This window comes from Diplotaxodon limnothrissa, linkage group LG18, assembly GCF_057381915.1.
Source record: "Diplotaxodon limnothrissa isolate DT_005_m linkage group LG18, D_limnothrissa_male_GT1.1, whole genome shotgun sequence".
In the NCBI taxonomy this organism is placed as follows: Eukaryota; Metazoa; Chordata; class Actinopteri; order Cichliformes; family Cichlidae; genus Diplotaxodon; species Diplotaxodon limnothrissa.
Window position 1 is genome coordinate 37,687,580 of NC_140613.1, and position 11,834 is coordinate 37,699,413.

At 36.8% G+C, this 11,834-nt stretch overlaps 1 protein-coding gene across 1 annotated transcript; it reads left to right on the forward strand.

Annotated features, from left to right (window-relative positions):
- The first annotated feature begins 5,915 nt into the window (after positions 1 to 5,915).
- Positions 5,916 to 7,107, forward strand: LOC146614132 (uncharacterized). The gene is made up of 2 exons (XM_085378629.1): positions 5,916 to 5,999; positions 6,232 to 7,107. The coding sequence occupies exons 1-2, from the start codon at positions 5,916 to 5,918 to the stop codon at positions 7,105 to 7,107; spliced, it is 960 nt and encodes a 319-aa protein (XP_085234755.1).
- Positions 7,108 to 11,834: the final 4,727 nt, after the last annotated feature.

Here is an 11,834-nt window from a genome sequence, read left to right on the forward strand (position 1 = left end):
CACAATCGGTGGCTGACTAAATACTTTTTTGCCCCACTGTACTTTTCTTTCTTATTCTCATTTAAAATGTCGAGCTTTTAATAAATAATTATCTGAATCTTACACCCAAAGTTTTAATCTGATGTAAAATGTATAGAAGTCCATTACTGTATATAGTAACTATTAAGTCTAATATATACCCTAGTAAGCTATACTGCTTTTTCCTTTGGGAAGATACCATCTGTGCAGTCTGCAATTTTGTTGAAGAAAGATGTTGAATCTATTTAATTATTCTTGAAAACTAATTGATTTCGGTGCCTTTTTTTTCACACTGCATCAAATTAAAGTTGATTACGTCGATTAAGCATCATGAGGTAGAGGGTGGGGGGTGGTTCCCTATTTTTTTTTTTTTGCTGGGAGTTGGCAACCCTATTAGTTAGGTTGCTTAATATTTCAGCTAAGTACTCTTTAAAATACCAGAATATGGAGGATGGAGTAGGTTTAAGTTTATTAGATTGATCAGTTTTGCTGAACTATGAAATATTTTGGGTGCAGTATATTTTTTGCATACAGGTATAACAGAATAGCTTTAGTGTTTGTTTTAAACTTGAGTATGAACTTATACAAAATGCAGCAAGATATAAAAAAAAGTTTTATTGATTAAAAAATACACTATATCGGATTCATATCGGTATCAGCAGATATCCAAATTTATGATATCGGTATCAGACATAAAAAAGTGGTATCGTGCCATCTCTAATAAATACACAAACAATACACATATGCTTTCAATTCTCGCTTCTGTCAGGCTGCCCCAGGGCAGCTGTGGCTACTAGTGATGTGCGATACCAATGATTTCCTTTCCGATATAGTAATATTCAGGGTGGTATTGACGATACTGATCCGATACCGATACTTTATACAAAAACGTATTTTTATTTATTGTATCTCAAATTATAGCGTCATAATGATTACAGGACATCAGATTACTTGTTCTTATCACTTAATAATGAAGAGTTCATCATATAGAAATAAATGATGTTTGGTGTTTGACAAGGTTAGTGATGTTGCCACAACCATACATGCCAACCCTCCCGATTTTTCCGGGAGAATCCCGGAGCCACCATTCTCCCGAATTTCCACCTGGACAACAAAATTGAAAAACCATATCGCAGAATTCCTAGCATGGCCCAGCCAATTCCAGTTTCCAACAATGGCGGCAGCTACTTAGTTTTAATATTACTCTTATTTCTCTTTCTGGGTCGCAAAAAAACAAACAACTTTTAACAGATTTTCAGGTGAGAATGTAGCTGTGTAAACTTCAAATATCTGAGCCGACACATCGTTTTCAAACCCCCGCAGGCTTTCACTACTCGGGTTAAACATGATATATAAGTCACTTTGATAACTTAAAAATGTTATTGTTTGTCTTTTTCAGTGTTTTATTTGTTCGTGAGTAAATCGGTTTGGCTGAGATTAAAGTTATTAGATTAGATTAAATTAAATTTAACTTTATTAATACCTCGGGAGGGTTCCTCCGAGGTTTTCACACAGCTGAATAAACATCAAACAGAAAACTAATTAAAGAAAGTGTGAGATGGTCGAAAGTTTACGCCAGCGCCCTGTTATATTTTAGATAGCAAGGAGCAGACGGCTGAGTTTCACTCCACCGAGGGAGCTCGTGACGTACTACCCGGCTTTCTTTAGACCGCGAAGGGCGGGTCCTCAGGTGGAAGCAGCCTCTGAATTTGGACACCCCCGCTGTTTCCAGTCTGGCTAATAATAACGGTGATATTTAATGTATTTTATCCGATAAATAAACACTGTAAAATGAGACATTTATACAGCCGTATTTCGCACATGACTATGAAAGGCGGAAGAGGAAGTAGTTCCTTTGAATGTAGACAATCCGAATGTTATAGTTTCTTTCCACTGTTCCTGTTAATGATAAACTACAAATTTACCCTAAATTACTAAAATATCGATATTTTATTTGTGAGAATCGATTCTAGAACATAAATGATTGGTATTGGAAGAATCGATATTTCAGGATCGATTCGCACATCACTAGTGGCTACAACTGTAGCTTGCCTCCACCAGTGAGTGAATGAATAGTGGAATTGTAAAGCGCTTTGAGGGTCTCGAAAAGTGCTATATAAATGCAATCCATTATTATTATAATTGTGTAATTTAAGTGATCTAGGTAGCTTTGTACATGGTTTAGAATTTGTATTTGTTTTGGAGTTTGTACGTGCCTTGTCTCTGGAGGCCACCGTATATATTTATGTATAAACATATATAAATAAAACCATGGTTTTTTTTTTTACATTAGTAATTCCTTTGTGCATATTTTTATATTGTTGTTGATAATAAATTAATTAAAGCGACAAAACAACCTGACGTTGGGAGCCGAAAGAGCTGGTTTTCTAAAAAGAGCCGGAATTCCCATCACTAGTACACACGAAGGACTCTGGACCACGGCCAGTCAGAGGGGTCCCGCCCCTGACTATCTCTGATTGGTCTAGAGCATGATATGGGCATAATGTGTGTCTGTTGTTTTTTTTTTTTTTTTTTTTTTTTTTTTTTTTGTTTGTAGCAAAGGAATTTCCAAACTTTGCAATGATTTTATTGATAGAAATCATGTTGATATAGACATATAGACATAGACATGTGTGTCTGTTGTTGACCACACAGAAACTTTCAGAGTTTTTACTCGGAACACCTGGTCACACCGGTGCGATCTAGGATTTTTTTTAGTCGCATTATTGAAAAATTTGGTTGTATTTGCAACCAAATTGATCGCACTCTCGAGCCCTGACACATGAGATGAGACACCATCAAAATTAAACAGGGCACCTGGGTGAGGGAATGAAACAACTTTTCACTAAGTTTCAAAGGAGTTCTGGCAAACTATCAGGCAATTCGGGAAGAGGAAGCAGTTTTACCACACTGTATACAGTGAGGATGGAATGCTACTGAACTGGGACACAGTATGGTGGTGGAATAAGAGTTTCCACAAATATTTTTGATGCATTCTGTAGAGGAATAAAAGTCTGGGGACAAATGAGTGACTTGTCCATAACTCTGGCCAAGGTCACTGATGTATTTGTTAATGTAAAAAATATCAGTGCATTATATTGATGCTCATGACTATGTCACTCCAATTTTTACACTTTGCAAAATGCATTCACTAGGGCACTGGACATTTTATTATGTTGGTTGTAGCCATACGGTGGTCTCCACTCTTTAAATGAAATGCAGATTTGAATAATCATTTATTACTATTGTGGCTGTGATGGACATGTTGCCATTTGCGATATCAGGATAAACGTAAACCTCCAAAACAATCCACAAATAGAGTTTAGCTAAGTCGAGAGAATCTGACTGTATTATATATACATGGAAACTAAAGGAAAGCAAACAAAAAACCTGTGACATCCTTGTTTTTGATTTATTTCAATAAGTGTGAAAGATATATATTAAATATATATATTTTTAACCATTCTTCCAGAAGTGCGTTTTTGAGTCAGGCCATTTGGACAATTGCCTTGCTTGCAGTCTCCGCCCAAATCCCAAAGGCGTTCTAACAGGTTGAGGTCAGGACTGTGCCAGTGAAGTTTGTCCACACCAAACTTGCTCATCCATGTCTTTATGGACCGTGCTTTGTGTTTTGTGCACTCATCCACAGTCATGGTGGAACAAGAAGGGGCCAAACTGTTCCCACAAAGATTTGGGCATGTTTTTGTATGCTCAAGTATTAAGAGTTCCCTTCACTGGAGCTAAGGGATGAGCCCAACTCCTGAAAACCCCCAGACTTGTCTATTGGATTGCCAGATAGAAAAGCACAATTTGTCACTCCAGAGAACACACCTCTGGCCATCTACTAGACACCACTTGATCCCGCAGTTTGCATTGCTCTTGATGATGTAATCTTGGATGCACCTGGAACCACTAAATGATAAGATGGCACGTACCACATTTGAATTAGAGCTCATGGTTTTGTGACATGCAAAGAACCCCCAGCTTTAATTAATTGTCACACACACACACACACACACACTTTTCAACATATATTTGGACAGGACACCGGTATATGACAGTTTGAAGAAACAGGAAACGGACACATCTTCATTTATTAAGAAGAAATAAGTAGACTACAGATAAGGTTTGACTGTTTTAAGGTATTCATAGTGTCTAATATTAATTCTAATATTCTATTTAACATTTTGAAAAACAGTTACCAAATTTCTGGTGACCCGTGTAGAGCTATGGGTAGCTTTAGATTGGGTCTGGAGTTATTCGCGTGACAGGAAGCAGTTTGTGAAATTAAATGGTGGTTGCTCCTTATGTATGGACATTGCTTGTGGTGTACCCCAAGGGTCAGTATTAGGTCCAAAATTCTTCAACCTGTACATTAACGACATCTGTAAAGTGTCCAAAGTATTAAAAATGGTTCTCTTTGTTGACAATACAAACATTTTTTGCTCTGGTGATGATCTGCAGAATTTATTGGAGGATATGACTGAATAAATCTGAATAAATCTAAACTTATGTTATTTGGAAATAGTAGTTTAAATACAAATGCTAAGATTCAAATAAATTCTGCCGATATTGAAAGAGTCAGTGAAAATAAATTTCTGGGGGTAATAATAGATGAAAAACTTAACTGGAGAGCTCACGTAAGATATATTCATTCCAAAGTATCACAAAGCATTGCAGTACTAAACAAGGCAAAACAGGTATTCGACAGAACATCACTTCATATTCTATACTGTTCACTGATTTCACCATACTTAAGCTATTGTGCAGAGGTCTGGGGCAATAACTATAAAACCACATTACATTCACTTTTTACTCTTCAGAAAAAAAAGCACTTCGAATCATCCACAATGCAGGTTATAGGGAACATACAAACTCACTATTTTTGCAGTCTGAAATATTGAAAATTGACAATCTAGTGAAATTCCAAACAGCACAAATTCTATTCAAAGCAAAAAATAAAGAACTGCCAGGTAATATTCTGAGTATGTTTTTTTTGAAAGAAGGAAGTTATAATTTAAGGGGTTTTTGTAACTTCAAAACAATGAAGGTACGTACTACAAGAAAAGGCTTTTGTGTTTCTGTTCATGCGGTGAAACTGTGGAACAGTCTGAATATGGAATTAAAGCAATGTCCAAACATAAAACTGTTCAAAAAGAGTTATAAAAATATGATCTTCTCAAACTATAAAGAAAAGGAAAATATTGAAATTAAGTGAATGTCTCTATTTAAAAAAAATCTATAAAAAATTCATGATGTGATATTATAGTATATAGTATATCAGATATCTGTTCACTATTTTTATTACAAATTATATCAGTAAGGAAGCTGACTAAATATTAACTAATAATTTATGGCAAAGGGGTGGGATTAAATAAGTGTTTCCTTCTTACCTCTCCCTTTCAACATGTAAATTAATAAGAACGGTAGCTATATTGAAATGTATTGATTTTTTTGTATAGTATTTTGTTTTCTCTCTTATTTTCTTTTCTAAATGTACCTGTATGTTGTTTACATGCTTGAAATAAATTACCAATCAATCAATCAAATACCTAAATACCTGGAATTCGCAGCAATGGACAGTGCACAAGAGAGTACAGACAGGGTGGAGTAGGTGGAGACAAGTGTCCAGGGTGATTGGTGTTGTGACAAAAGGATGTTAGCAATAGTTAGCAAATGGAAGATTTACAATATCATAGTGGGATCTCCTATGATGCATGTTGTGGAGATGGTGGAACTAACAAAAAGACATGAAGCTGAGCTGGAGGTGAGATTTTTGTTGGGAGTGACAAGGATGGATACGATTAGAAAAGAATATATCAGAGGGACAGTTAAGGTTAGAGGTAAAGTTAGAGAGGCAAGGCTAAGACGGTCTGGACATTTGCAGATGAGGAGTAATGGATAATGTGGAGCTGTCAGGCAGGAGGAAGAGGGAAAGACTAAAGAAAAGATTCATGGATGTAATGCAGGGCACACAGAAGGTTGGGAAAACAGAGGAGGATACTGGTGATAGGATGAGATGGAGGCAGATTATCCACTGTGGCGACCATAGACTTAAAAGAAATCTATTAAGAGTTTTTCTTGCAGAAGCACAAATATATTTTGCGAGACTCTGTTAAAAACTTCATCACTGCAACCGTATCGAATAACTTACAGCATGTTTTAGTTTTCACACAACATGACATTATTTACTATTTTTGCTGTCTTCCATAGGTCATGTTCATCAACACTTCCTCCTCTCTCTCATCCTTAAATTCCTCCGTTAACTCGTTTGCGTCAACATGCCATAATTCAACAGTCTTTACCATCTACACCTCCATGACCATCCTCCTCTTCCTTCCACTCTACATCTTCATCCTCTACATGGGCTTCCAACAGTGGCGTCAGAAATCTGCACATGCAGGGGCAACAACGACCAACTCCAACTTCTTCACCTACAACATGATGTGGGTGGAGAGTTTTGGAGCTTTTGGATCAGTCTTCTACACCCTGGGTGTTTATACCAATAAGATAACAATGATTTATGTTGGAATGTATATGTTTACCATCCTTCTTCCTGTAGAGACTTTGTTTCATGTCCTGACCTGTCTGGAGCGCTACCTGGCTGTTGTTCACCCCATCACCTATATGCATCTGCGCCAATCACATGGTGTCAGGATTAGAAACATCTGTGCTGTTTGTGCGTGGCTGCAGTGTGTTGCATGGTTGGGGATACATTTATTGTTTGGGTATCAATTTTCAAATATGCTACTTGTGTCCTACTTGGGTGTCTGCATGGTTGTTGTTGTTTTTTGTTGCCTATCTGTTCTTCATGTTCTGAGTCGCCCAAGACCAGGGGATGTGGGCAAACACAAGGAACAGTTTGACCAACCAAAGCTCAAGGCTTTCCGCATGATCATGGTGATAACAGGAGTGCTCCTGCTGAGATTTGCTGGGCTGATTTTTGTGTTTGTATTGCAATCTTTTTCATTGAAAGAATTGTGCGTTTTGACTGAATTAGCAGTTTGGTTGAGTGTACCCAGCCGCCTCGTTCTTCCTCTGCTGTTTCTGCACAAAGTAGGAAAACTGGCATGTTGTAGCAATAAATAAATAAATAAATGAATAAATCACGATATAAGAGGCACCCGTGAAGTAACTGTTGAAGTTTCTATGGCTCATTGATGTTTTAGTGTTTTAAATGTACTGTATCTCCTCAGAGATAGTTTATGTTGCTAATTATCATTTCGGTACATGGAACCAACATAACTATCAGTAATACCAGCTGGATTAGTTTCATTTAGAAAGTTTTAGTCTGCTTCTTGTTGTGTACTATGATATTACATTACAATACTAACTTCAGAAAGATGACATAAAGAGTTGAGCATTTTTTTTGACATGCATAGGAGGGTTGCTGGGTTGCTTTGGCTTCATCTTTTGGAGTCAAAGGAGCTTGCAAAGAAAGTAGGAAAACTGGCATGTTGTAGCAAAAAATAGGAGACAGAACTTAACTTAAACCAAAAGCGAGCCTTTATTTGGGCTGATGAAAAAAAACAACATTAACATGAAGGTAAAATCAGAAACCACTGCTAAACTGAGAATAGGCTATGAGAACCATGAAACTCTGACAAAACTATGAAAGCTATGACGAGACTATGGTTTGGCATAACAGACGACCTCACAATGAGTGAGCAAAAACACACAGACTAAATACACACAAGGGGTAATCAGGGGAAGTGGAAACACATGAGGAAACAGCTGACACAAATGAACCTAATGACGTCACAGGGAAAGTGAACCTAAATACAATGACAAAGATGCACCAAACTCTTTCAAAATAAAGCAGGACACACTAAGAACATACAATATTCTAAGAATAAAACTAAAATACGCAAAACCCTGGGTCGCAGACCCAGTACCGTGATGCATTGTCCATCTGTATTATGAAACACCGCCCAGTCAGTGTGACTACATTGTCTCTGAACACATCAGAAATAATTTGGCTCATTTTGTCCAATGTCACATCATCATTAAACACTAGTGTCCCAACACCAATGACAGCCATGTATGCCTAAGCAATGACACTGCCTCCGCTGTGTTTTACAACCGATGTAAACGTATGCTTTAGATCATGAGCTGTTCCACACCTTCTCCATACCTTTTTTTCGCCATTGATCTTGGTTTCATTTGTCCAAAGAATGTTTTTCCAGAACTGTGCTGGGTCTTATTTAAATAATCTAGGCTTTCTATTCCTGAGGCCAGTGGCGGTCCTAGCCTCCCCCCCCCACACACAAAACATATTAAGGATTGTACATTAACATAAAACTGTTGTCGAAATTCACCAGAGAAACACACACACACACACATGAAGAGAGGGAGAGTATGCATTGTATGCAAACGGCTACCAAACAGCCATCATAATTCGTCATACATTGGGAACAGGACAAATCAACAACTGACAATCACTAATTAATATTAAAATCTGTAACATAATGTATTGTTTGGAGTTTAGTCTGTTACTGTTGCTATTTTTACCATTTCTTCTTGGAGCAACTGTAACGCACATAATTTCCTTAGGGATTAATAAAGTATTCTGATTCTGGTTGTTTCAGGATGACCTGCCATTATCCAATGACACATCTGCTTACCTGTATCTTTTGCTCGTTTCTCCTCCTCTTCTTTTCTATTTTTTCTAAACTGAGCACCTGATGGCTTTGAACTTTTCTTGTCCATCTTACATTGGTTTTAATTTTGGACTGCAGTATAGTGATGGGTCGTTCGCGAACGAAATGGCTCTTAGAGCCGGCTCTTTGACGTGAACGACGCGAGCCGGCTCCTTATCGCGAACCGTGACGTGGGTTTTTTTTCTTTTTCTTTCTCTCACCCTCTCTCTCTCGCCTGCACGCGAGCCTTGTGCTTTACCCTGGGCAGAGGGGGGAGGGGCGGTAGTTACACTCAGTAGCAGGAACAGAGCCAGAGGGAGTGAGAGAGAGAAAGAGAGCCAGGGACAACAACGTGACATTAGAAAGGTATAGTAATCATCCACAACTATTTTCAGTTGCAGATGATAAAGGATTCAGAAAGTTTATTCATCCAGGCCCATATGACAGAGAATATGCATGTTCTTTTTGTTTTGATATTTTAATTTATATTTAATTGTGTTGTGGTTTGCAGTGTTTTGTGTTGTTTTTACTTTAAATTTGTAAAAGGAAAAAGCTGAAAATTTAAATAGTTAAAAGTTGAAATTTGAATAGTTGATTTGTGTATTATATGAATTATTTATTACATTTTATGTGGAGTGAATAAATAAAAGTATATTTACGGTGGCCCCTACAGACAAAGCATGTGCAATCTCCAAAACACGTAAAAACTCCAAAACACGTACAAACTCCGAAGCATGTAAAAACTCAGAAGCACATAAAAACTCAAAACACGTACAAAAGACAACAGAAGTGCTCCAGGATGCTGGGCGCAGTGTGGAGCTTTTGTTAAATTGTGGCTACACAAGCCAGCAAGTACCAACGACCGGATTTGGTGTGTGATAGTAACAGGTAGATGAACTTTTTTTTAAATTATTTGAATATATTTGAGTGCCTGTGTATAAATACACAAACAATACACACATGCTTTCAATTGTGTAATTTAAGTGATCTAGGTAGCTCTGCTTTGGAAGTTCAGTTCATGCTAGAAATGTGTTTTGGAGTTTGTACGTGTTTTGTCTCTAGGGGCCACCGCATATATTTATATATAAACATATATAAATAAAACCACTTTGTTTTACGTTAGTAATTCCTTTTGTGCATAATTTTATATTATTGTTAATAATAAATTAATTAAAGCAACAAAACAACCTGAAGAGCCGGTTCGGAGCCAAAAGAGCCGGCTCTTTTCAGTGAGCCGAACCGAAAGAGCCGGATCTCTAAAAAGAGCCGGAAATCCCATCACTACTGCAGTATGAACACAAATCCACCAACCCGAGGATCACCACAACATAACCTAATAGACCTACACCTTAGTTCACAGATTCACTTTGTCTAAGGTGTATTTCTGGGATTTCACACAACCCAGGATTCAAATCATGAATACATAATGGGCTTGGATTTACAACATTATGAATGAAAACATTATGAATGAAATGTGCTCTATTTGGAGGCAGCAGGTCTCCCTCCCCTTTCCACGGGTAGTGTGTGAGACTTTAAATCATCAAAATATAAAATATAGATTTTAAATTGTTATTGATCCCTTTACCCCTGGTCCTAAAGTGTATATTTATTTTCTTACTCTTCTTATATTTATTGTTTGTTTACTTGCACTGCTATAACTGGAGCCTCGTCCTCTTGTCTCTCTCTATAGTGCACTGCAAATTCCTTGTAGCTTGACAAGATTTATTGTCTTAATTTTAGCCAGATTATTTTGTCCATCTTGTTTTGAACATTACAAGCTAGTTTCCAGTCTCATGTGTTAGATGATTAAACTTGTTTAAGTATATATTACTTTTTTTTCTTATTTAGTCTGTATATCTAAAAATGATCCATTTTACATTTATTTCAAGCAAAAATAGCTTTTAGATAGAGTGTAAAACAAAAATTATCTCAAAATAAGAAACATTCACCTTTTTCCTTGAAATAAGAAAGTCACTCATTGGAAGGTATTTATTTCAGGTTTTTAAAGAAAGGACATCTTCAAGGTTATATTTTGTCATAACATAGACACTGTTTCTGAAATTGACTGGGTAATATGACGTAAAATCAAGTAGGTCTTCAACATCAGTCAGTTCAGTTGCTTGGGCAAGGTTGGGAATTGCAATTTCATAGGCAAGAAAGTCTTTGTTGAAACCCAAGGTTTCATACACCTGGTATTCAAAACAATAAAGTGCACTATTAACAATAAAAATGTTTTTTTCAAGTCCAAAGATAGGGTTTAAACCATTTGCTGAAATGAGTATAAGAGACCTGTCACAGATGTATTTGTTTCCATGTAAAATAAGCCACTTTACTCTAACGGCATGATGTATAGCATCTTCAATCCCCAAAAAATCTACAACCTTTGATTGCAAATGGTCCATATTAGCAACCTCTGATACAGGACCTAGTTCTTTCTCATTTACAAATATCGGATGCTCAGTTCCTGCTTCACTTTGGCAACACTCCAGCAGCTGATTGTGGTTTACAAGAGACTTGCATACATTCTTAAAGTTTAATTTGGATGACCATTGTTTAAAAAAACTGTGTTTAGACTCGAATCTCATGCACATATGACGTATTACAGGTCCCAGGGCAATAATTTGAGAGGGAAGATGCAGCATGTAATGTTGCTTTGGTATTACATTTTTTTCTGGGAATAGTTGCCTGAATTGTTTAAGATGATCTTCTATCATTTTTTTTTTAGTTTGGACACAGTTTGTAAAGACACAACTGGGGCAAAAAGTATTTTAACAATTTCAATTAAATCCAAAATAAACTGGATAAAGGGATTTTTCTCTACAACACTGTACAATAAGAATGGCAAAATCTTGATCAATATAAGCATTTGTCCAGAGGATTGTTTGAGTCTGTTGTCACTTGAAGCTAAAGTAGCAATACTAATTGGTGAAGGCTTGTCACGTATGTCCACTGATGAAAAAGGAAAGTTCTGCATGGCAGAATTAAACAAGTCCAATTCCAAATTTCCAGATAAAACAAAGTATTTCAACACACACTTAATTTCCATTGGTGCCACTCCTTCAAGAATTACATGCATAATATCCTGTGGCATCTGCTCTATGAGATTAAAACCTGGGAAATCAACTAATTTGCTTTGTCTATTTATGCCAAAAGTCGTTTTGAGCGAGGATTTCAAAA

Excerpts from the sequence above, each read along its gene's own strand:
- LOC146614132 (XM_085378629.1), top strand. The coding sequence starts at position 5,916 with ATGGATAATGTGGAGCTGTCAGGCAGGAGGAAGAGGGAAAGACTAAAG. Across the intron at positions 6,000-6,231 it reads TAATGCAGGGCACACAGAAG|GTCATGTTCATCAACACTTC; the intron begins GTTGGGAAAACA and ends TGTCTTCCATAG.